General features: G+C 40.8%; 1 protein-coding gene across 7 annotated transcripts in view; it reads left to right on the plus strand.

Moving 5' to 3' along the window:
* Positions 1-27,282, plus strand: part of Camk4 (calcium/calmodulin dependent protein kinase IV) — a 228,758-nt gene that overhangs the window by 101,128 nt on the left and 100,348 nt on the right. For 6 of the 7 annotated variants that reach the window (XM_042264336.2, XM_076554885.1, XM_042264335.2 and 3 more), the window contains one exon: positions 9,890-9,968. The exons of the other annotated variant lie outside the window; for it this stretch is intronic. In XM_042264336.2, coding sequence (XP_042120270.1) covers positions 9,890-9,968 — 79 coding nt within the window. The remainder of the gene's footprint in view (positions 1-9,889; positions 9,969-27,282) is intronic. 7 annotated transcript variants of the gene reach the window in all.

The following is a 27,282-nucleotide window of genomic DNA, read 5'->3' on the forward strand; positions in this document are numbered from 1 at the left end:
ACGCAGCATGTACCCGAACTTGAGAAGGGGGTGGGGTGTATTTGCAGAAACACTGATGCCAAGCTTATCAAACCTTGAGCTTGGGAGGGTCCAAGGGTTTGGACATCAGCATTGTTCTCTGACTTGGAATCTTTGAGGTTTACTGTGAGGCTGTAATGTCTAACTCACCTGGAACACTTCCAGAAAATAACAGCCTCTCAATTCTGGCCATCCATTTCAGTTGTAGATTGAAAAGGCCGACCAGCAAGTAAGTTGTTGGAACTTTTCTTTCTTTCTTTTTTTTTTATTCATTCTTGATCTAAGGGATAGTGTTTTGTTTTGCTTTTGACATTGATGTTGGGAGAATACCTTGAAGCAACGTGGTTAAAGAGAATTGAGGAGCTGTATTCTGATGCAGATAGAGAAGGTAAAGTTCCTTGTAATGGAAACTTCAAAAGAAATTAAGCAAACATTTTCCAATAAAACCATCTTGTTTGAAGATAATATTAAAAATCCAATTACCAATATATAGCCTGTAACATTCATCCTATTCTGTTTTCACTTATGGTAACTGACAGAAAATACAAAAAGGTAAGAGAAAGTGATTTCCAAAACTGACCCCAAATTTATGAAAAATTGAAAAAGTTACCAACTGAAAAGTTATAACTGCTCAATAATTCATGGAAAAGAAAGTCTGTTAAATAGCATTGATCACTCAATTTTCTCACCACATTGAATTAACTCAACAACAATTTCAATTTACAAATTAAGTTTTGGCAAAAGTTTTTAAAACATTTCAACAAAATCTCAAGACACAAATATATAATAAATAACTTTTAAGTCTAGAATGACAATTAAAAATAGTCTTGCTAGATTTCTGCAAAAATAACACTTCACTAATTTCTCTAAAATATGGTGTAGATTATTTGCTAACATCAAATGGCTAGCTTAAATGTGTGAATATAAAAATGGAATACTTTTTAGTATGTTTATATAAAAATTATTTCAACATGAAAATCATGACCAGGCTAGGGATATGGCCAAGTTGGTAAAGTGTTTGCTGCGCAAAGATGAGAACCCAATTCCAGTCTTCAGAACCCATGTAAAAAGCTGAGCCTGGCATATAGGTCTGTACGTCCAGCACCGGGGAGTCAGAAACCAGATGGTTCCTGGACCTTGCTGGAGAACCAGTCTAGCTGACTCAGTGAGCTCCAAGTTCAGCAAGAGACCCTGTCTCATAAAGTAAGATAGTGAAAGAGGAAAACACCTATCATCCAGCTCTGGTCTCCACATGCGCACACACACAAATGTACACACATGCACACAGGCACTCACATGCACATGAATATGTTGTACAAACATGTACATAAACATACCAACATACCCATGCATGTAAAAACACATTAACAATTAATTTTAACACATAAAACATTGAGTAGTGTTGCACCTCCATAGAGAATTGTCCTGTGATCCCAGAGATCCAAAGGAAACAAGGAGATGATAGATTTGAAGATACAGACGTGTGATTCAAGTAAAAGGTGCTTCACTGTTCTTGTCTGTTCACTTAAGAAAATGGCTGAGGAGGCCAGAAATTATGCCAGTGAGTGTTTCCTTTAACTGCTGGGATGTTGATGAAAACTCTTACCTTTTCAGAGCCTGGGCTTGGCTGTTACTTTCGCTGTGGTTTTCTTGACCATGAGTGTTAGAACAATTACTTGGAGTTGGAGTTTGATCCCATATGATGGTTATCATTATGCACATATCAAGGTTTAAAAAGTTACAAACACAAGCAACACTATACTTTTCATTAAACACAAAGAGAAGGTAGTCCAGCCTGTAATAGGTTTAACAACTTATGCATATGTATAGTATATTGACAGTGCTCTGTATAGTCCATCTAATTATGCAATGTAGTATGTATTATACACATATATACCTCTTATTGCTCTATTAAAGTTACTGAGTAACATCTGGGCTAATTTAGGGGTGTGAGGGGAAGAGCTAGAAATAGAATATCTGCCTGAAGATGTTTCAAGTCAAAGTCCTTTGCTACTGCATATAGGGCTATTTATCCTGTCAGTCATCACCAAGCTCCTCCCACAAATCAGGAAGAACATCCTCTTTCCATCTCTTTTAACACTATCTTTTTTTCTGTTATTTCCCTTCTTAATCTCATCCCCTTGTTCTTTTCACTTCTTTCTTATTTGATTTTTTTTTTAAATGGTTTTTCTTTTGTCCTGCAAATGAAATCCTGGCATTTTGATATAACTGTCTGCCTGTTCTCTGAGAGCTGGAAAACCAGGTGCATTCACAGGATCAGGTACAGATGAAATCTTATCTGAAATGGAATTGGTAAGTCAGAAGTCTGGATGCATGCCATACTTCAAAAAATAAGATGAGACTGTGCAATGTCAAAACAAGTGAGCAAAAAAGTCATTCTCTTATTGCTGGAGTTCATAGATCAGAGGCTAGCTTTCTCTGGGGGGACCCAGCAGGACATTTGTGGTCCTTAAGACTGCCCAAGGAGCCTGGAACTTCCCTTGTCCTGATCCTTGGGAAGAGAAACTCAGACCCGAGATCCCAACACCACAGCGTGGCAGAACTGCAGCTGGCAGCTCTGGATCCTGACTTTGCCTGTGTCTAAGATGCTGTCTAGCTGTGGACAGTTGTCTTCTAGGCCTTCACTGATTATTAGAGCGTACTCTTCTTTGAAAGGTAGAAGTATTGCCATGAGACCAGAGACGATTCCCTTTTACAAGTGTGGTACTTGGGTATCGTTATGTCAATATTAATCATAGTTAAACATTTCAAAGCATTTTAATTTTGTTTGCTTTTGCATTAAATTTTTATTTATTTAATTTTTTTTTTACTGTTATCATGTGTATGTTCTTGTAGGAAATAGCTTCCTCACACTTTTCCTTGAAAAAAAGGTCTAGACACAAAGCTCTGGTTTGTAAGAAGTGTCAATCAAAACTGAAAACACAGTGTGTCACTCTGTATTCCACTTCGTTTCTTCTTCATGACTGACAGTCCTACCCTTTCATTAATTTTATATTAGATGATTAAAGAAGACTACTTACAACATTAAGTTGATACCGTGTGTGTGTGTGTGTGTGTGTGTGTGTGTGTGTGTGTGTATGTGTGTGTGTGTGGTGTGTGTATGTATGTGATGTGTGTGTGTGTGTGTGTGTGGTGTGTATGTATGTGATGTGTGTGTGTGTGTGTGTGTGGTGTGTATGTATGTGATGTGTGTGTGTCTGTGTGGTGTGTATGTGTGTGTGTGTGTATGTGGTGTTTATGTGTGGTGTGTGTGTGTGTGGTGTATATGTATGTGATGTGTGTGTGTGTCTGTGTGGTGTGTATGTGTGTGTGTGTATGTATGTGGTGTTTATGTGGGTGGTGTGTGTGTGTGTGTGTGTGTGTGTGTGTGTGTGTGTTGGGGAACACTACATGCATGTGGAAGTCAGAGGACAACTGGTGGTAGTCAGTTCTCTCCTTCCACCTCATGGTTCTCTGGTGTTGAACTCAGGCGGTCATGCTTTGTGGCACATGCCTTTAGCTGCTAAGCCATCTTAGAGGTCCTAAGTCGACTCTTCTTAAGTCACGTAAAGGGAAGGAGGACTGGCGAATGTCTGCGAGTGGAGTTCTGTCTCCACTGTGCTGCCTCCGCCAGCAAGGCCACACCTAATCCTTTCCAAAAGTTCCACTAACTGGGGACTGAGTGTTCAAACCGAACCTTGGGATCCATTCTCATTCCAACCACCACAGCAGCCAAGGGAAACGGCCAAGGGATGCGTAGTTTTGGAGAACTCTGTGCTTTATGACAACCCTGATGAATAATTTTGTAGGGAAGTATCCCATACCTCACACTGTGATTTTCATGTAATAACCCATGCCTTCTGGGTCCAACATTGTGCACCTACACAGGGCATTTTCATCGGAACTCTTTTCTAAGGTGTGTTTTTAAATTAGCTTACAAAGTGGGGTTTCTGTAAGGCGTTTTCATAGAACCTTAGTTCCGGCTAATTCCCCCCACTTCCCAGTCCCCATTCCTGCTTACCACTTTAATCCTCAACGTCCTCTCTTTTCTTTTGTTCTGTTAGGAAACTAGCAGGTAAACAGATGTTACTGGAAAAATATTGACCCTGAGTGAGAGGTGACTGACACCAGAGAGACAAATCCACCTATCCTATGCAGATCCTGGTTTCCAATCTTTTGTGTGTTTTACTTAGAGCACAGGTGGAAGCCAGGAAACTGGAAAGGTCCTGTTGGCCAAGGAGGCGAGGGCAGTAAGCTGCAGGTGAAAATGGAAGCAGTGAGATAGAACACTGAGGACCTTAAGCAGGGATGGGCGTGAGAGTGTGAATGGGGGATGTGGCGGTGAAGAGGAGAGCTAACCCGGGCGGAGAGCTAGGAAAGGCCATGTGCAGTCCAGCTCTCTCACATCCCAACTTTTTTTTTTTTTTTTTTTTTCCGAGACAGGGTTTCTCTGTATAGCTTTGCGACTTTCCTGGAACTCACTTGGTAGCCCAGGCTGGCCTCGAACTCACAGCGATCCGCCTGGCTCTGCCTCCCGAGTGCTGGGATTAAAGGCGTGCGCCACCACCGCCCGGCTAAAGGAACCTTTTTATTTTTAAACATTTTTAACTGAAAATTTTTTTTTCATACAATGTACCTTGATTATGCTTTTCTGCTCCCCGAGGTCCTTCCACGTCCTCTCCACCTCCCTCCCTAGCCCCAAACTGTATGTTCTTTTATCCTCTCTGTCTTCAAAGAAAACCAACAAAACAAAGACAAGAGGGGTTTGTGTCCCCTGTGAGATTCCATTAGAGAGAACTGATTTTTCACGCAAGAGTGGTTATCAATTTCACAGAGTCTCTGGGTCAGGGATGGGGCGTGTGTCCACTTCTCTCAGCTCTGGGACCCCATTGTCACAGAGCCATGCAGGCCCTGTGCATGCTGCCTCACCTCTGTGAGTTCACTCTGTGAGTTCACGAGTGTGTCGGTCTGCTGAGCCAGGCCCCACGCCCAGCAGTAGACAGCCAATACCACACAAACTCAGTGCCATCTTTGTATAGTCTTTGTCCTAGAAGATTTTAGACAGGGCGTTTTTCCCCCGTTTTCTTTCCATTTTCTACCTTATAGATCCTTTGCATATGCATCATGGCTTCCAGTTTTGTATTTTTGGGGATCCTGTGCATATGCATCATGGCTTCCAGTTTTGTATTTTTGGGGATCCTGTGCATATGCGTTATGGCTTCCAGTTTTGTATTTTTTGGGATCCTGTGCATATGCATCATGACTCCCAGTTTTGTGTTTTTAGGGATCCTGTGCGTGTGGACCTGCCAGTCTCTGCCTCTGCGTACATATCTTCCGCTTTTTCTTTGACCTTTTTTCTTCTGTTTTGTCCTAGTTCAGTTTGCTTGTCTTTCTTTTATCTTATGTTATTTTTTAGATGTCTGTTTTCTAATGAGAGACAGAAAGGCTGTGGATTCCGTTGAGGGAAGTTAGGGGGAATTTGGGAGGAGTTGGGGGAGGGGAGCCGTGATCAGAATATATTGTATAAAAAACATCTATTTTCAACAAAAGAAAGGAAAAATAACCCATGAACAAACAAAAGAAACACACACACACACAAAGTCAAAAGTGACTATAAAACGAAGTAACAAGAAACATACAAAAATAGCCCCACAGAAACACACAAATGGACGTTAAAATAAACCAGCAAAAGACCAATAAGACAAAAAAAAAATGCCAAAAACAAAGCAAAATGAAACAGAGTCTATAAAAATACCATTGAGTTTGTTTTGAGTTTGTTGGCCAGCTACTCCTCAGCGTGGGGCCTGCCCTGAAGTGTGTTAACATACCCAGTGTCTTAGTCAGGGTTTCTATTGCTGTGAAGAGACACCATGACCACAGCAACTCTTAGAAAGGAAACATTTCATTGGGGCTGGCTTACAGGTTCAGAGGTTTAGTCCACTATGGTCATGGCGGGAAGCATGGCAGCATGCAGGCAGAGGTGGTGCTGGAGAAGGAGCCAAGAGTCGTACATCTGGATCTCTGGATCGGCAGGCAGCAGGAAGAGGGAGTGAGCCACTGGGCCTGACTTGAACTTCTGAAACCTCAAAGCCCACCCCCAAGGACACACTTCCTCCAACAAGGCCACAAGTCCTAATCTTTTCAAATAATGCCACTCTCTATGAGCCTATGGGAACCATTTTCATTCAAACTGCCACGTCCAGTGAGACTTCATCGGCAAAAACTGACTTAAAAGGGACTTTTCTTTTTTAAAAAAAAAAAACATTTTATTTATTTATTTAAAAAATTTATTTTATTTTATGTGCATTGGTGTTTTGCCTGAATGTCTGTCTGTGTGAGGTTGTCAGATCTCAAACTTACAGACAGTTGTGAACTGCCATGTGGGTGCTGGGAACTGAACCCGGGTCCTCTGTAAGAGCAGCCATTGAGGCATTAAAACAACCAGTTGACTGTCCAGAACAGAGCCCTTCCCCTGACCCCTAGTGAAGAGCTGCTGACAGGGGCTGGCTTCCAGGGGAGGGAAAGTTGATTTTCTTTAAGGGTGTGGCCCCTGTTAGGTCACTGTGCTCAAGTGGATGGCCCTGCCCAGAGGATATGGGCAGTACAGAGTGGGATTCAGAGGGTTGTTGTGAGGGTGAGGGGAGAGAGGGAGAGAGACAGAGAGACAGAGAGACAGAGAAAGAAACATGAACACAAAGTTGGGAGAGCACTGGGTTAGAGGTCAGTCTAGGTGGAGTCAAAGGGAGGAGGAGCAAGGGTGAACATGACCAAAGTACATTGTGTGTGTATGAAGTACTCAAAGAATTCATCCGGAAGTTTAGCTTTAGAAAGACACTAACCATTAGCACTCCCCATTCTCCCCTCTTCCAATCCTGAACAAGCAGGCTGTTGTCCACATTCTGTCTGTATACGGATACGCCAGCTCCTTCACATGAGCTGAATCACACAATTAAAAAAGCCTTCAAATAGGTGCGTGGTTTTTGTATTCTTAATATAATAACTTGCCTTTCTCTGATGACTAATGATCTTGAGTATCTTTCCATGTTCCCTATTTGTCCTTAATATTTTGTCCTTGGTGATGTATGTGTTCAAGTCTTATTTATATTTAGAAATTAAAAAGCTGTATCTTCATGCTGCATCAGGCTTCATGGTGTTTGACATGCATTGTCATATGTCCTTTGGGTGACACCCCCAGGTCACCACACTCCTGAAGTCTGGTAATTACCATTCTATTCTGTTTCTATTTTCTGTTTATTTGATTGATTGATTGAGACGGGTTTTCACTGTATAGCCCTCGTTGGCCTGATCAGGTGCACAGAGATCACTTTTACTGCCCAGTGTTAGGATTAAAGGCACCCCCCCCACACACACACCATTTCGGTTTTCTGTCTTCTTTTCTAGACTCGGCATAGAATTGAGATCATTCACATTTGTCATCCTAGGCCTGGCTTTATTTAATTTAACGCAATCTTCCAGGCTTATCTGTGTTTCTGGAAAATGGCAGAATTTTCTGGTTTTCAAAGGTTTGATGGTATGTCATTATGTATATATATCTGTCACCTTCACGTCTGGGTGGACACGGGTGGATTTTGTGTCTTGATTATTGTTAATGAAGCGGGCAGAGCAGGGAGCTCCTGGACATACTTCTTTCATCTCTTTTGATAATATCCTCAGTGTTGAATCGTAGGAAAGTAGTGTGTTTAGAGATCTAAAGGACACTTCCTATTTGTGTGGCTGAGTTAATCCCCACCCATTAAACATCCCCACTAGCACTGTACACAAATTATCTGTACATCCTCAGAAATACTCGACATGATTCATCCTGTTGATAAAAGCCAATTTAACAGGTAGAACCTGAGACGTTCGTTTGACTGACATTTCTGGTGATTGGTGGTGTGTGGTACAGCAGCGGCACATGGGCAGGCTGCTTTGTAAGAAACGGCTGCTCCCTTTCCACTGTTTGAATCTGTGTGTTTGCTTTTCTAATAGAGAGTTGTTGAGTCCCTTACATAGCTTTGGAGATTTACCTCTTATCAGATATGTCTTATAAACATTTTCTCCCATTCCATTGTTTTTTCCTAAGCATTTCTTCTTGGGAGGATGATTCTTTCTCTACTGAACTGTCTTTATTCTAATAGAGTCTTCATATACTTACTCATAGAACTATTTCTGTACATTTTGCATTGTGCTGTAGTTTTTCTCTATATAACTAGCTTAATTTAATTGGAAATTTCACTCTTATCTTCTGTATCCTTGGCAAAATTTTGTCAACATTTTCTATCAGTTGCTGAGAACATTTGCTGGAGAACTTCATCTCCAAGTGTGTTTTTGGATATTCTTCTCCTTCCAGCTCTGTGTGTGAGCTTCATGTATCTTAGAGATCTGTTGCTAGGTGCATGCACATTTATGCATATTGTGTTAATTTAGGGATTCTGACCTTTCAAAACAATAATATTCCCCTATTGATTTTCTGAGATGTACTTTGATACTCATGTAGCTGTTTTCTTTTGTTAATGCTCTCCCTGTATCTTTTATTGGTCATTTTATTTTTTTAACCTATATTTGCCTCTATACAGAAATAGATTTTGTTTACAGTATACAGTTTAGTCCTGGTATTATGACCCAATATAATGAATGATGTTTAGGTTGTAGTTGTTACATAAAGTTTAAATTTATTGTAATTCTTCTTATTGAATGTCAACCCACTACATTATAGCTGTTTTACCAGTTGAATCCCTTGGGTTTTTTTTCCATCCTCTGCATATAATTTTGAGTTTTGCATTTAACTTTGTTCTTGAATTACTATGGCTTTTTATTTTAAATAGCTATTTTAGTCATTGACCTGGGTTTCATAACATGTATCTTTAATTAATTAGGGTCTACCTTTAAATAATACAATACCTAATGCATAGTATAACCAGCTTTATTTTTACCTTCACTTTAATCTCATCTCTAGAACTCCTTATGTGTATGTATGGTCTCTTAACGTGCCTTAAAAATGTCAACGATGGTGTGCCAGGCCTGACTCCTGGCTGTTTACTGTCCCCGGTACCTGGCACCTGTCTGATGGTCACGATCCTCTGTGCATGTGCATAGTTACAGGACCGTGAGCTGAGCTGAGTCCGTCATCCCAAGTCCTTCCGCTTCGTCTGCAGAGTCCAAAAGGCCTAATTCAAACCGATCCTACTTTAAGGCATCTCTGAAAGTTCTTTTTCAAAGTTGAACCTTAACCCAGTGGGGCCTGTCGGCCCCTTCATGTCTCTGTTTTCTGACTCTCTTGCTCTGTGTGTGCCATGGGAGCATTCAGACCATGATGCTGTTTGTGAAGAACTTTTCTCTAGCACCCCACACAGGGAAATAGCCACGGAATCCCTTCTTATCTCCTTCTCCTCAACCGAGTACAGCCGAGTGGTGGGGCACTTCTTCCCTAGCTCCTTACCAACTTGAAGAAGTGGAGACTGTTCAGTCACTGTGGAGAATGCTGAACTCACAGCCCTCTCCCTGAAGCTTCCTGGTGTATTTCACTCCAAACATGTACTTTTAGGGGTCCTGGGACTCCGGTGTTTGTCTGTTCTCGAAAACAAAACAAAAAACATTATTTTCCCACGGACTTGATTTTCTTAACAGCCTGTCAAATGCAATGACCCTGGGTATGTTTCCTGGCATCAGGGAGGAAAGCCAGTAAAAATCCTAGAATTTTTTGAGAGATTTCAGCTGTGAGGAAAAAAGACTCGTTGGCATCTTGGGCCAGTATCTAGGACTTATGAACCCTGGGTAGTCATGAGTGTATCTGCCAGAGACACTTTCAGGATTTCCTCTCTAAGTCATGTCCACAGCATAACATTTTCTTTTTGTCTTTTTCCCCCTCAAGGGGTGCTACATCCATTGTGTACAGATGCAAACAGAAGGGGACCCAGAAGCCCTATGCTCTGAAAGTGTTAAAGAAAACAGTAAGTTTGTTTCCTTATATAATAGTATCTCTGAGAGACCGGAGAAGCAAGAAACCTGACTCAAAAATCAAAGTGGTCGTGAAGAAGCCAATTGTTGTCTGATGGAAGCCACATGAGAAAGTCACTGGTTCTTAAACTGGACGTGATGTGTGGAGAGAAGGATGGAAGGGGAAAGCATTAGAGCAGGGAGGGAAGCCTTGTGTGTGAGCTGTACTCATGGATATACACATGTATTTATGGAGGGAGATGACAAACCTGCACTTTAATATGCTAGAGTAGCCTGCGACTTAAAAGGAGATGAAGCAAAGCCTAAGTGTCTGTACTGTGAAAGGAATCATCAGCTTCTAATCTGCCTGAAGCTTTCCAAGGTCGGGTGTGTTTTAGTGATGTGCAACTGGATCAGTGTTATTGCTTCCCAAACTAGACCTTCAAGTTTAGACAAGAAAGAAAGTTTTTGCTTCATTCGCCTAAGCTCATAAGTGAGCTAGACCAGGGTCCATGTCTAAGGCTCCTGTGTAACCATCAGGAGGAGACCAGAAGCTTGTGAGGTCACATCTTGGGTGGTGTCCCTATGTGATGCTCTTCCAGCCTTACTGCCCTTTCTGTTCCTTTCTGTTAATGCGTGAGATCCTGCTCATAAAACTACAAAAAGACAAGACACACTTGATGGCACAGTGTTCCTTTGTCAGATTTTATGTGAACAGATGTGGGAAGTGTGTGGATTTCTGAACACCATGGTAAAGTACCCCAAACAAAGATGTGTCATTTCAATATCAAGTGATAGCCTTTACCGGCCAAAGGAGGCTTCTCTCCCCAAGGGGCAGCTCGTTGTCACCAGCCGTTTGTGTGTTGTCTAGCACAGGGAACTCTTACAGTTTCATGTAATGAAGAAGCTAACAGCACAGGATTTTAGCCAAGTAGAAACAAAGTGACACTTTTAAACAGTCTGTTAGAATTCTAAGCTGTAGGAAAAAAAAATCCCACAGTTAAATCAGAGTAGATAGCAATTTAAGTGGCAATTAATACCCATAAATTTCACATTTAAGTGGTGTAATTGGTTTTAAAAAATTTTAAGTCAATCTCAAATGTACAGGAATATTTTAATTAATGTTTGTGACTTTTTCTGTATCAATTTCTTCATCATAAAATTCCCTGAACTAAGTATTATTTAAAATTTTTTGAAATATAGTTTTCAAATAAATATCTGAATTTTAAGATTATATTAGGTGTTTTTAGTACACTTACATGTTATATTTACACTTGGGGGCTATGTGTTTTCTCATTGGTTAAAAATGTTAGTAAACTGGCAAATTGTTTCCTTTTTCCTACTTTCATGATTGAGGAAATTTTGAAAAGGGGTAGATAACATGAAATTCTAGGAAAGGACCATTTAAAAATGGCTTGTATGAAGCTGGACACAGTGGTGCACCCCAACACTTGATGTGCAGAGGGAGAGTGGTCTCGAGTTCCAGGCCAGAGTGGGCTGCACACTGACGGAGATCTAAGAGGTGGGCAGATCTTCCCCAAAGCCGCCAGAGAGTGTATGGATGGGAAGGAAGCCAGAGTCGGGTGGAGCTTCGAGGCAGATGATGTCGAACACGGTTCATTACTGCTGTGCCAAATGGAACGAGAGAAAAAGCCCTGGAGGACCCTTGGCTCTGAATGTGAATTAGATGGGATCTCAGCTTTGTCTTTAGGATACACCATGCTTGGAGCTGTGTAAATGAGAGAATCAGCAGGCAAAGCCACAAAGAGCAAATTGCCTCCAGTGTTTCATTTCATATAGGTCATAAAGACAGATAGAAAGTTCCCATCCTAAGGGAAGTGAATGGGTGCTATGAATCTGTATACAGAGCAAAATAATGCAGAGGAAATATTTTCTGAGAATATGAAGCAAAGGTTTTGCACCTGAGGACAAACAAGATGGGGTGTTCAGAAAGGTTGACTTATTTATGTAATCTCTTATGTCAAGCCACATAAAATTGCCTCAATTGAACCATTTCTGACCTACAGTTTTGTGTGATTCAGTTAACAACTATGGGACCACATATAACCTCACTGAATACTTCCTAATATTTTCATTTAATGATTCGGCATAAACTTAGGAGGCCTTGAGTTTAGTCTGCCTAAAGTTATGTATCATCTATCTATCTATCTATCTATCTATCTATCTATCTATCTATCTATCTATCTATCTATATCATCTATCTTCATCCATCCATCCATCCATCCACCTTGCCCACCCTTCTGAGTTAAATTAATAGAGATAGTGAAACAACTACCAAAATTTGGTAGCTGAAAAGAATATAAATTTATTTTTGTCAGTTCTGGAAACTAGATTTCCACAGCAAGTGTTGCCAGAGACAGTTTCCTCTGAGGCCCTGTGAGAGAATCTTCTCCATGCCTCATGTTGATTTGGAGGTCATCCTTCCAGTTTCTGCCTCTGTTGCCAAATGGCTGACTTTTCCTCATATTTCTCCACATCATCTTCCTTGGGAAGGTGTGTGGCACAGACTCACTCACCTTGTACGAATGCCAGTGCTGCTGTGTGGGAGGCCTGCCCTTTCCGGTATGACTGCATTGTAACTAATTACATCTGTGTTAACACAGTCCTGCCAGTCATATTATCAGACGGCATAAAGATAATTTAAAAGTAGCTATCTAATCTTTTATCTGATGATGAACACATTTAATATTAATAAATGTAAAGAAATTTACCCAACTTATAAGTCAGTGGTTATCGAACTGTGAGCCATGATCCCTTTGATGGTGGAATGCCTCTTTCACAGGGGTCACCTAAGACCATTGGAAAACATAGATTATTATATTATGATTCATAAGAGTGGCAAAATTACAGTTATGAAGTAGCAACGAAGTAATTTTATGGTTGTGGTCACCACAGCATGAAAACTGTATTAAAGGGTCAAACCATTAGGGAGTTTGAGAAGCACTGTTCTGAGTGATTAACTTAGTTTATAAACATGCTAAGAGGTTTGTTATCTCCTTTTAGAGCTAATTACTTAATACTAGTTATGTTTCTCAGGATCTATTTTAACATTTTTATTGGAATTCATTCTAAATCTTTTTATGGCAATATTAAATTCCTTTCTCATGGCTTAGTATTTTTGGAATTCTTTATACTATCCATAAGAAAATTACTTCCTATTCAAAATTTTTAATCATCATTGAGAAGCTGTCACACAAATCTTTCTCCCAGAGGAATACATACTAAAGCATTAGCTCTTAGGGAAAATTTCACGTGCTGCTGATAATCCATACAGAAGAGAGTTAGAACTGACAATAAGCACATAGTAAATTATCATATTTAGACAAATAAACATTTTTCCTATTCAAATATCCTTGTGAGAAATTAACATGTAATTATGTGAAGAAACACTTTCAAATTAACATATATTTTATGTCTGTAGCGCCACGTACTTTCTATGTACATAGCTAAATATCAAAGAATTAAAATACATTAGAACACGTATTTACTAACGTCATAATGACTTATTTATGTACATGGTTAAACAACAAAAAGGTATGTGAGTTTGTATATATATGTATGGGAAGAGAGAAGGAAGAAAATATGGCAAACACCAATAATTATTGAATGTAGGATATAATAATAGTATTCGTGATGGTGTGCTAACATTTCAGTGCACATGAACATTCATTCTCATGGTGAAACTTCGGAGAAAAGCACCATTGAACGTTTTCTATACTGAAAACCACCTGGGCACTTCCTGTAGTAATGGCCATTTGTCTCATGATGGGGTTAAAATTTGGTCAGAATAAATGAGAAGAAAAGGGGTTGAAGTACTTTTTCTGTTGGTTTATAGATCCACCCCCCCCCCACAGTACTAAACACTACTGGGTGAAAAAGTCCACTCAGTAGGTGTGACTCTCATGCCCTCATTCTGCACGCATATGACCTAGTGTTTAACCTTTCTGCTCTGAAGCAGCATTGGACTCACTGAAAACACCGCTTTGTTCCTCGTAAGCACCCCATTATCTCAAGCATTAGAACTCATGGGCTTACAGTTGCTGCTGAGGTTTTTCTATGGACTTCCGAAGTCATAAATCAAATATGAAGAAAGGATTGCTCGCTGGTGGTGGATGTCTTTACATGTCCTGACACTTCCTGCTTTGCCGTCAGCTCAGCTATCATTGTATCTTGCCTTTCTCTTTGTGTTCGCCAGATAAATAAATATACTTTGCAGCAACAGCAAAGCCACACAGGACTCTATGACAGCAAAGAGATAAATTCAAGTATCAAAATTTGAACATATTAAGCACAATGTATTCACCACAGACTAAGTTTTACCAGGTTAGATAGAATCTCCACTTTCAAATAATGGCATGAGGACAATGGAATTGTGTTTCAGGGGTGATCCATGTAGATGGAAGTCACTTTTTATCCATTAAAATTCATATCTCAAAAAAAAAAAAAAAGCCAGGCGGTGGTGGCGCACGCCTTTAATCCCAGCACTCGGGAGGCAGAGCCAAGCGGATCTCTGTGAGTTCAAGTCCAGCCTGGGCTACCAAGTGAGTTCCAGGAAAGGCGCAAAGCTACACAGAGAAACCCTGTCTCAGAAAACCAAAAAAAAAAAAAAAAAAAAAAAAAAAAAAAAAAAAAAAAAAAATCTTATCAATGTGGCTTGTTTTTAAAATAAATAGCTTGTTATTTAAGAAATTTATGGTCACTGATGATTTATACTGTCTCTGGAAGTTTAGAGATTGATAGAAAAATCAGATAAGACTTCCAGCTGTGTGGCTCAGCACCTGGGAAGGTTATAGTCTTCTAACTGTAAAATCTATTTTTTCACTAAATAGCCAGTATCAAGTCTGAGAGTTTGTGTTGGTGTAGGCATTTGGAATGCATGGGTGTTTTGACTCTCATCAAAAACAGTTGTTCAAACGTGGCGTCCGATCATAGGCTCCAGAGATAGAGACACTGTTTTTGATCACTTCCACTCCTCACTATAAATAATACATATATTATTAGATATGACGCATATTATAGATCACTGCTCAACCATAAAGTGAGTTTCAGAACTCACTTTCAATCTAGTTAAGACTGAAATGAGATTGCTCATACAAAATGTTTTCTAGCACACAGCAGGCATGTTGCAAATGATGCACATAATTTTTAAGAGTTTATTGGAGGGAATCAACAAAGACGTTTTATCATAAAAGAAGTTAATGATCAGCAGTTCTGATGCTCTCATTAGCTTGATTTGAAACTGAGTGGTGCATGGTACCTGACTACTTCCTTGTATGTTGTCTGTTTTGGGACAGGGTCTCACTGTGTAGCTGTCGATGTCCTGGAACTCCCCATAAAGACGAGGCTAGCTTTGAACTCTCAGAGGTCAGCCCGACTCTGCCTCCAGAGTGCTGAGATAAAAGTGTACACTACGACGCCCGGCCCTACTGTGTACTGTTGTATGAACAAAACTGATTATATCACTTTTGGAGTACATTGCTGCAAAAATGGTGTCTTAGTTTGCGTTTTATTGCTCTGAAAAGACACTATGGTCACAGCAACTCTTATGAAGGAACTTTTGATTGGGGGTGGCTTACAGTTCAGAGGTTTAGCCCATTTTTGTCATGCTCAGGAGCATGTTGGCATGGTGGCAGGCAGCCAGGGTGCTGGAGAGGTAGCTGAGAGTTCTGCATCTGAATCAACAGACAACAGGAAGAGCAAGAGAGCCACTTGGCCTGGCTTGAGCTTCTGAGACCTAAAAGCCTGCCCCCTAGGGACACACTTCCTCCAATAAGCTACACCTACTCCAACAAGGCCACACCTCCTCACAGTGCCACTCCCTCTGAGCCGATAGGGGCCATTTTAATTCAAACCACCACAGATGGATATTGATTTTACTGTTCTGATCAATAACATTTAATGTGGCATGCAGTAAAGATTTATGATTTTATGGCTTTCTATTTAGGGAAGTGTATACTTATAGATACCTAGATTAGAAATTAGAAAGAGCCCTAAGGCTCTTTTCTGATTTGTACTTTGGGGCTATGTGCCAGGACCCACAATGCTGCAGTATTTTCAGGCCCAAGTTTCATCTTCTTAGTGATTATGGTAAAAAAAATTATCTATACATTTTTTTGGAAATATTTTCTTTGAGTAATTTAGTGAATATTTAGCAAGTAATTGGTGTTGAGTTTTATATTTTTTCATGAGAACATTTTTATACTCTTCAGGGGAGAACTACAACTGTGATCTGCTGATCACTCTGTAAGTTACTTAAAAACTTTAATTTTTCTTCTCATCCTTATGAGACAGAATGAGAGCAGATGGCTGGGATGTAGCAGGGGATGAGGAGGAATGCTCTAGATAACATTGCAGACTGGACACAGGCTTCCTTCCAAATACTGTTTAGATGAATGTCCATGACATCTCCACCAGGAGAGATTTGCAACCTTCTCAGTTCTTAGAGGTAATATCATTTTTACCAGTTTCCAAAGGGGATTGCTTGAAATAGCATGTGTAAGTACACAGGCCTAGCATTGCATTCCCTGCATGTTCTAAGCATTTACCAGGTGTCACCCTGTTCTCCATTCTAGCCATCTTTTTATTTGTAACTGTACCTTTTGTATCAGTATTCACTAAAATTCCTTTAGAAAGAATATGTAACATTTATGTACAGAACTCATTTTGAATCCAGATGCGCTGTATTTCTTTACTAAATGATGAACCTTGGCCAAGTGACTGCCATTAGCTGCCATAGCTAACCATTTTACACAGATACATAGGCCTGAATGGCGACACTAATTCTATAAGGAAGCTAGCAACAGGGAATTTAAAAATTTCCATAATGGCATTCCCAGATGTTTCTCACTGTATAGGGCGTAGATATTATAAATTTTCATTTATTCCTTCATTCATTCTTTCATTCATTCCTTTTGAGGTTTGGGGATCAAACACAGAGCCTTGTGAATGTTATCCAAGCATTTTATGAATGAATAGTTTGCTCCGCCGGGCGGTGGTGGCACACGCCTTTAATCCCAGCACTCGGGAGGCAGAGGCAGGCGGATTTCTGTGAGTTCGAGGCCAGCCTGGGCTGCCAAGTGAGCTCCAGGAAAGGCGCAAAGCTACGCAGAGAAACCCTGTCTCGAAAAAAAAGAAAAAAAGAAAAAAAAATGAATGAATAGTTTGCTATGATCTGAGTCTCATGTAGCTAAAATGTGCTTTGAACTATTAATATTAACTATATTAATGCTTTATCACTACCCATAGAATTACAGAACTGAACTCAACACCAGCAACTTTTAATATTTTATTTTAAGAAATAAAAAGATATCTTAGATTTTTTTGTGTATATTTAGGGCCTTTGGAAATAAAGTTTTCATTTGTTTCCTTGGGTAACTTTTATCCATGTCTATTCACTGCAGTGTTCAAGCTCGCATTCCAGAGGAATTTCATTTCTTTCTAAAACAAAAATTCAGCCAATGTTCTTGTTTTCAGGTTTTCTGAGGTTGATGAGTCAGTAATGCATATTTTATCAATGTGGTATGGCAGATAATTCACTACCTAATGGATTTAAACCACAGGATTTATTATTCTTCACAATCTATCACATGATTGGGTGAGGAGTTTTTGTTATGGTTTGTTTGATGTTCTTAATGTGGTTCACACAAATGCAGATAGTTGGGTTGCTCTGCAGCAGATGGATAGCTGGGAAGGCTGTCTCTTCTCTCCATTTCTTCTTTCATTCTTTCATAGAAGAAGCTGTGCATATGTTATTGCCTTCTCCCTCTTCTGAGACTAGGAAATATTCTGTTTTAGAGGCCAGCTGTAATCTCTAGGAATGGCTTTCTAGACATCTCTGTGGCTCTGCATTTGTTTGATTTTTGACTCTGACCTATGATCATCCTCCTTATGGACAGGAAATGATTCTTGTTTGAGACTAAGGACCTTAGTCTGCTTTCCCCATGGAAAGAAGCCTGCCTTCTTCCACAGATGACCCAGTTCCTCTCAGTCCCATGCTCATGGATAGAACTGTCTTTAAAACATTAAGTTTCTTCTGAATCGTAGTATTAGTCACCTCATTTCTCTAAGGTACATAATCCTCCTTTAGCCAGATTGTTCTTTGCTTTTAGCATGTCAGGCTGCTGTGGCAAAATATCCAGGTGGTTGAAGACAATGCTCATCTACTACAGAATCTGGGAGGTATACCTCCAGTGTATTAACTTTTTATAATTTGTGACTATTCAGGAAAAGTGGCATCATGTAGTTTCACGTTTGTCTGGACAGTCAGCACTGTTCAGAAGCACTCTTGGTGCCCTTTCTGTCTGTGTATACTTGGGAGACTTTGAACTGCTCACCACACCCAGACATTGCTGTCATCCACAGCCAAGGCATGAGAGAAACTACTAAAACCAACTTTTCTTGGATCCAAGGGCAGTTCAAAAACTCACTAAAAATCTTGTACTTCTCTGAATAAATATTTTTCTTAGAGTGGAGACTTTGGGGGCCACAGAACACTCTTTTATAAGTTAACATCTTGGTAAGCAGAATTAAAATGCCTCGTACTATGAACTCTTCATCCTTAAAAAGCTTTTAAAACTATCTTGGATTAAATGCAGCTCTGTACTCTGTGCTGATTATTAATGAAATTTCAGTATTTCAGCCTATTCCATAATTTCTCTGAAACAGAGAAAAATCTCAAGAATGTGACCAAAATGCAGTGAGTAAACATATTTAATGAAGTTGTTCAATACTAAGTCAAAAGACAAAAATTAGTCATGTATTTCTATACACTAGATAGTAAGCCATCCTAAAAAGCAAGAAGATAGTCTCATTTACAATGGCATAAAAACTTAGAATAAATTTAACAAAGGAGATGAAAGACTTGCACACTAAAATTTATAAAACAACAATGAATGGAATTGAAGAAGATGCACATAAATGGAAAGATATCTTAAGATTGTGGATTGGAAGAAATAGTGTGTCCATATTATCCAAAGTGACCCATGGGATCTAAACAGTTGGTGCGCATGCACACACACACACACACACACACACACACACACACACACACACACCCTCAAACAGCCAAAGCTGTGGAATAAAATGAACAAAACTGAAGCCATCACTGGATCTTATTTAAAAAATTGCTGCAAAATGATCATAATAAAAACAGCCAGATATGGTGATAAAAATACGCATAGACCAATAGAATCAGATGCATACCCTAGAAGTAAATCCACACATTTGAAGTAAGTTAGTATTTCATAAAGATACCAAGAGTTTATGACTGGGTAAAGATGGTCTCTACAACAAATAGTGTCTTAAAACCTTTCCTCTCCATTCAGAAATGAAATGAGCTCTAGAAAGATGGCTCAGCAGACAAAGGCTCTGAGTCTGACAATCGGAACTCAGTTCCTGGGACCCAGCATGGTAGAGAAGAGAACTGACTCCTGCAAGTTGTCCTCTGACCTCCACATGTGTCTCCATGCATGTTCACACACACACACACACACACACACACACACACACACACACACACACACACACACACACACAAATAAAGATTGTCTCACATACTACAAACATTAACTATAACTGACTAAAGATTTAAATGGAAGACATCAATCCACAAAATTCATAGAAGAAAATATCCAGGACATGACTTGGAAAATGATTTTATTTGGTTATGGTAATACAAATAACAAAAGCAAGTTTAAACAAGTAGAACTATGCCAAAGTAAAATGTTTTTGCACACAACCAGGTGCCATGCTGTTGTATCCAGATACTTGGAGGGAGGGGGCAGGCAGTAAGGTAGGAATATCTCTTGAGCCAAGTGTTCAGGGTCAACCTGAGTAATACAATGAAAAAGAAAAGCAATCTACGAAGCATGTTGGCACACACCTCCTATTACAGAACTCAGAGGCTAAGTCAGGCAGAGCATACATTTGAAGCTAGTGTGAGTTACATAGTGCTATCAGACCACCCAAAGCAGTATACAGAACCTGTCCTTTTGTTTGTTTGTTTGTTTTTCGAGACAGGGTTTCTCTGCGTAGCTTTGCGCCTTTCCTGGATCTCGCTCTGTAGACCAGGCTGGCCTCGAACTCACAAAGATCCACCTGCCTCTGCCTCCCGAGTGCTGGGATTAAAGGTGTGCACCACCACCGCCCGGCTTACAGAACCTGTCTTACAAAAAACAAATATAAAGTTATTGCAGTACAAAATAATAATTTAAAATGAAAATATTTGCAAACCGTATATCTATTAAATGACTCATGACCACATTATTTACGAAATTCAAGCGATTCATTAGGAAGAAAACAAGCAACTGAATATGTGCCAAAAAAAAAACCCAAAAACCCGAATAGATATCCTCCCAAAGGTGTCATGCAATTCCCAGCAGATACATGAGAAGTTGCTCAACCCCACTAGTCAAATCAAAGTCACAGCAAGTTGTCCATATCTTTATTAGGGTGGCTATGATTTAAAAAGAAAGTACCATTCAGGATATGAAGAACAGGAAATCTTGATATATTTTGGCAGGAATGTAAACTGCAACAGCCATTATGGAAATCAGCATGGAGATTCTCCAAGAAAATTAAAAATAGAAGTAGCATTGACTCAGTGATAACATCTCTGGATATAAAATCCCCCAAAATAAGATCACTACCCCAAAGAGGTAATCCTTCCTGTGTTCATTACAATGTTATTCCAGTAACAGTCCTAGAAACCGCCTGGGCTCATTGAAGAAAATATTGATTACTGTGTAAAACAACATTCAGCCTTCAAGAGGAAGTAAACCGTGCCTTTTGCTACAATATACATGAACCCCAGAAGGTATTACACCAAGTGCATTCAGCCAAGTGCAGAGCATGAATGTGATCTCACTGGCATATAGAATCTAAAACTGTTGAAATCATAGACACAGAGGGTGTAATCATGAAGACGGGAGATCGTGGTCCCAAGGTGTGAGCTCTGGAGGTGAGTGACAGTGTCTTGCTGTGGGACAGTCTGTATGTCAAATTGCTCTGATTGGTCAATAAATAAAACACTGGTTGGCCAGTGGCCAGGCAGGAAGTAGGTGGGACAAGGAGAGAGGAGAATTCTGGGAAGCGGAAGGCTGAGGCAGAGAGACACTGCAGCCGCCGCCATGACCAGCAGCATGTGAAGATGCCGGTAAGCCACCAGCCACGTGGCAAGGTATAGATTTATGGAAATGGATTAATTTAAGCTATAAGAACAGTTAGCAAGAAGCCTGCCACGGCTATAAAGTTTGTAAGCAATATAAGTCTCTGTGTTTACTTGGTTGGGTCTGAGCGGCTGTGGGACTGGCGGGTGACAAAGATTTGTCCTGACTGTGGGCAAGGCAGAAAACTCTAGCTACAAATGGCGCCCAACGTGTTGGCAAGAGTTTCTACCTAAAACCTGAGAAAAGATTCTAAAATGGAGCTAAAAACAGCTTCCTAATTGTCTCTCTCAAAGGAGCAGCAGCCTGCCGGTTTGAGCTACTGGCGGGTTCCTAGCGTGAGAGCTCGGTCTGCAGTATGGTGGGAATGAGGCCTCTGCAAGTGGCACATTAAGCTGCATGGTGGATTTAGCCTTTGCTAGTACAAAACAAAAAGAGGTTTCTGGGCTACACACTGCTTGGATAAAAGCATAGACCCAGGATGGTTCCCAGAGCTGGCGGAAAAGGTACCACCGCCATGTGGGGAAGCTGAAGTGGGCGGAGCCAGCAGCCACAGCGCCTTTTCAGGCTTAAAAGGCTGCAGTTTAAGCAATAGGCTCAAGGTAATATAAAAAATAAGCCATGTAAAGATGGCTACCACACAGAGAATCTGGATTATGTTCTCTTTGATATTTGTAACTGAAGAAAAACATTTGATTGCAAAAGCTGTTGAGTTATGCCAAAATGTGTATTTTAAAGGTACCTTCACTTCAAAATTTGGATATGAGGATATGTTGCTTTGGAAAAGAGGCTCTGGTTTTGTTTCCACAAAAAGCCAGAGGCTATGGATTTATTGCAGATTAAGATACATCAGGTTTGACCAGCCAAGACCACTTGAAAGATCTCTGATGACACAATGACCCAGATGATTCAACATCCAGAATCGTTTCAAGGCAACTGGCTCAGACGATACGGTCTCACGGACTACTCCATGATCCTAAAATTTTCTTTGTGTCCCCATAAGATACAGCGCCCCCCTCCAGCAGGAAGTAGTAAGAGAAGCTACGCCCAAATTCCCAAATATACCAAGCTGACTTTGGAGATGTGTAAAAGTTAAAACCTTCCTTTTAAAAAAAAAAGAAAGGGGAAGTGCTGTGGGACAGTCTGTATGTCAAATTGCTCTGATTGGTCAATAAATAAAACACTGGTTGGCCAGTGGCCAGGCAGGAAGTAGGTGGGACAAGGAGAGAGGAGAATTCTGGGAAGCGGAAGGCTGAGGCAGAGAGACACTGCAGCCGCCGCCATGACCAGCAGCATGTGAAGATGCCGGTAAGCCACCAGCCACGTGGCAAGGTATAGATTTATGGAAATGGATTAATTTAAGCTATAAGAACAGTTAGCAAGAAGCCTGCCACGGCTATAAAGTTTGTAAGCAATATAAGTCTCTGTGTTTACTTGGTTGGGTCTGAGCGGCTGTGGGACTGGCGGGTGACAAAGATTTGTCCTGACTGTGGGCAAGGCAGAAAACTCTAGCTACAGTGTCTCCTCCTCCTCTTTCTCTCCAACCATTGGGAACCCTGAAATTGGATCACAGACTGCACATTTACTCACTGCTAGGATGCACATGAGGCATAAAGGCTTCAGTCTATTCTAAAGATGTGCTTCCGTTAAACACGGCTAGGAGCACCCATTTCTGTTCTTTGGAAGTTCAGGCAAGGTTACCTCGGTCAGTGATGGAAAGGAGAATAAATCAGCAGCACAAATAGACTTTTGGGGCCCAATTGAGGTCTTAGGACACATTAAGGAAAGTAGCTTGCAGATAACGGGCCATGTCAAGTGAAGTGTAACTTTTTCAAGCGCCTGTCGGTTGGAACATATTGATTTTTGTAGGGACTATTAAGCCAGGTTTCCTGAAATAGGAACCAAGATATTTCTATTCAGTCGGTGACAGGTGTATATCTAATGAAGAGAGACGATGGCTGGGTGGAATGTTAAAATCTCGGCCTGGTATACCCCCTACCATCCAAGAGACCATTTGCAAGTCTCAACATACATTCATTGCTGTAATTTATGGGGTTGGTTTGCATATTTTCTTGCCCAACCACCGATTTTTTTTTATAACTCTGCATGCTTATCGATGTTCTTACCTGCTGAGCTCTCATCCGCATTTTATCTCCTTTGCTTTACTTTTGAAAACCACAATCCAGAAGTATATCCCTGAGGAGGCATGGGGAGAGGGTGAAAGATGGTGGGATGGATAAAGTGATTGATTGAACTGGCCTATGTGATATCGCTCAAAAACAAGCATACTCGAAAGATATGTACATTTGGCCATATCTGATATTTTTAAATGACTGTGTTTAATCCCCTAGTACCTTTACAGTGAGAACTTGGAGCTAAAATGATCTTGAATCCGGAACACAGAAAGGAAATGTGTTACCAGCCAAAGACAGAGGACTCTGAGAAGGACAAAAGTCTGAAAGAGCTGATTGGGAAATGCCTTGTAGCTAAAAGGGTGGGCAGGGATAGCAGAGAAATGGATGCAAATCCACATTTAGGAGAGGGTGATGTCTGAGAGAGATGTGGCTACACAGTCTATTAGTATGCACTTGTCATTCATATCTTAATGAGAACTAGAAAAGCCCTGACTTCAATATTAATAGAGAAAAAGAAGTTGTGAGTTTTTTACTTTTCTTCAGTTTCAAACTGTTTTAAGGTACAGAGTTGAATATTGGTCAAAGTTTCATCCATTCAGACAATAGAAGAAAAAGGAGAAAGATGGCTGGAGATATTCCAGCTGTGGAGTTCTAAAGCCACCAATTTACAGAACAAGAGGAAATGAATGATCATATTCCAGAGGATCTTAACTGGAAAAGATCCAGATAGCTTTCAGTGTTGAACTTGTCTTCAGTACTCTTCACATTAAACACTCTGGAATGTCTCTTCAGTAGTTCTAATGGTAAAGGAGCCCAATCCCAGTCAGAAGGGGGTCAGCAATTAACTACTTCTGATTACTAAGTGTGCTCCAGTAGTCTCTTTCCCATGGCAGTGTGGAGCTCTTTATGGTCGGAGTGTTTCATTTAATAGAGTTTTAGAGATTTGTCCAGAGTATGCAGAAACACACAGGACAAGACAAGACTTCTGAGAACCCAAACTAGACCCAAAATTTGTTTCATCAAGGCTCTGAAGGGAGAAAAGGCCAAAATGAAGTCAGGAATGATCTTGGTCCAGATGAGCAACTGGGGTTAGATGTTGTCCTTGCCAAGCTGATAAAGAAAACTAACCCCCTCCTGACACAGACATAGAGAATTCTGCCAGAGCTTCTAAATCGTGTTGCAAAGCAAAGGCGAGTGATATTATCTGTGTAGAGAGCACAAGCAATCCATTTCTTCTCTGAATTCAGTTACAAGCTTAGTTTAATGAGTCTCAGCACACATTATCCACCACTGTGGTTTAGATATGATTATTCTCCAAAGGTTCATGGTCTGGAAGCCTAGTCCCTGAGGTAATGGCGCCGAAGTGATGAGGTTTTATGAGATGATTACATCATGGGTGCCACCCTTGAAAGAGATTAATGTAGTGTGGCAGCCCTGAGGTAGTTGTCACGAGAAGTGCCTGCTATAAACCAAGGCCATCTTGTCTGCAGACAGCCGGATCCTAATCCCCGCCCCCCCCTCCACTTGTGACACAGCCTGGAGGTCCTTGTCACCACACTGTCACCTTGCTGTTTGACCCTCAAGCCCTTGAGAATCATGAGCCAAATGAACTTTTTTTAAATTAATAAATGTCTAGTCTTAGGTGTTCCTCTGTTGTAATACCAAGCGAACGGAGATGTCTACTAATAACTGCAGTCAGAGCAGCTGCTGAGCGTGAGACATGTGAACTGCATCATGTTCTGGTGCTAGCCCTTTAGCTGTCTTAATGGTAGATAGGACACAATCCTGTCCCCAGCTGTGGGTACCAGGTTCCCATGTCCTCCCAGAAGCAAGTATCTATTACGAGGTAAATCCAGTTCACGTTCTTTTATTGTCTGTGTCCCAGAAATCTAAAAATGTGCTAAACAGATCATTATATATAAACTCCTTTTCTTCCCTTCACAGCATATGAAGCTGTCTCTGCCAGGATTTTTCTTTCAGATTTTGACATCAGAATAGTCTAGACTCTAGAACAATTTTTTTTCTATCATGGCATCAGGTTATATTGAGTGTTCTGATCCATTTCAAGATATGAAGCAATGATATACAGTAACCTGTGAGTGGCATCTTTTACTGATAAATCAAAGCTTATCTAAGATGACTAGTCTTGTCTCTTAAATTTTCGTGTATTTTTAAAAGGGAATATTAATAACAGTCAACAAAACACACACAAATAAAATTCTCTTTTACCCTCTATAAAAAATATTCTTGAATCTAATACCACTGAGTATCTGGAGGGGCAAATATTCATTTTTAAAGTCAAAGATACCTTTTTTTCCCCCTAATTTGAAAACATTTCTTGGGCTGGAGAAGTGGCTCATTGGTTAAGAGCGCTTGCTGCTCTTGCAGAAGACTGGAGTTTTGTTCCCAGCACCCTCGTTGGGTGACTCACAATTGCCTGTAACTCCAACTGCAGGGCATCTGGTGCTCTCTTCTGGTCTCGCTGGCATCAGCACACATGCATGTGCACAAACGCGGATATCCAGACACTTAAATAAAAGTAAAAATAAACATCTCTTTGTTTTTAGGGAGAGTTTAGCTGTGTCTCAAGGTTGTCCCTGCTTGGCCCTGTTCTTCCCATAGTCAAGAGCTTCTTCATCCATGGTGTGTTCTCCATGGAAGGATTAAAGAGTCCTTATCCCAGGACTTTTGCCAGTTGCTGTGTGCAGAAGAACCTGGCCAGGTAGAAGCACTTGCAGCTGCCCATGACTAGTGACCGATGACCGATGATGGGCTTCACCAGTGGGGTGGGAAAGTCAGTAAATACCAGCAAATATTCAGGGAGGAAACAAGCCCCACAGCACACAGAGGCCTGCCACATGGACCGCAGACCCATTGGCTACTGTTCCCTCTCAATCTTGACGGCCTGGGAAAGTATCAAAGAGAAGGGAATGGTAGGACATTCATGTAACGCATGCACACAAACACAGTCCCTCTGATGTAAGCTTTGAGACTGAAGGATGGGCTATGGGGTCCTTTGAGGCCATAACCAGGGCATTACATGGAACAGCATACTGCAGACTGAACTGACACACGTCAATCCTTTCATTTCTCATTTCTGGAAGGTCTGGTGCCTTCCAGGAAAGTGGAACTCTGGTGTTTACTGATGTTAAGGTGTATTCTCAGAAAGGAAGGCAGATGCAGACTTCCGCATCTAGAAGGGAGAGCTGTGGAACAACATCTAGAAGAAACTTTCACAGCCCTTGCTCTTTATAGCCCATTTTTCTTTACTTCTCACTTCAATATTTTTTTTAGATGATGATATAATTACATTTCTCTCTTCCCTCTCCTCCCTCCAAAACTTCCCATATACTATCCTTGCTGTCTTTCAAATTCATGCCCACTTTTCCATAAATTGACATTGGATGTGTGTGTGTGTGTGTGTGTGTGTGTGTGCACGTGCGAGTGCGTGCGTGCGTGTGTGTGTGTGTGTGTGTGTGTGTGTGTGTGTGTGTGTATGTACACATATCCCTAACTATAGCCTCCTCAGTCTGTATAATGTGACTTGGATGTATGTTTTTAGAGCTGACCATTTGGTGTGTTTTTCCTTAGGGAAGACTGTTTCTCCCACTCTTGGCATCCCTCGGTTGCCTGTATCTTTTTTGGGAAGGGCTGAGGCCTCATGTGCTTTCCATCATCCACTTTGGCCTGTCCAGTGATGTCATCCTGGTTCAGCTCAACATTTGGGCAGTCACGTTGGTGAGACTTTGTGAATGTAGCTTCTGACATTACTAGGAGACACAACCTCACAGCAAACTCCTTGGTCTTTTGGCTTTCACAATCTTCCTGTCCCCTCTTCCTTAGCATTCTCTGAGCCTTATGTGTGGGAGTGTTTGTAGACGTATCCATTGGGACTGGGCCCCACAACTCTGCATTTAGGTTGTGCTTCTCTTCTGTACGGGGCTCCATCTGTCTCATTGAGAAGTCTCCTTGATGAAGGGTGAAGGCCACACCTACCTGGGTATAAGGAC

This window comes from Peromyscus maniculatus, chromosome 19 (genome assembly GCF_049852395.1).
Source record: "Peromyscus maniculatus bairdii isolate BWxNUB_F1_BW_parent chromosome 19, HU_Pman_BW_mat_3.1, whole genome shotgun sequence".
NCBI classification, from domain to species: domain Eukaryota; kingdom Metazoa; phylum Chordata; class Mammalia; order Rodentia; family Cricetidae; genus Peromyscus; species Peromyscus maniculatus.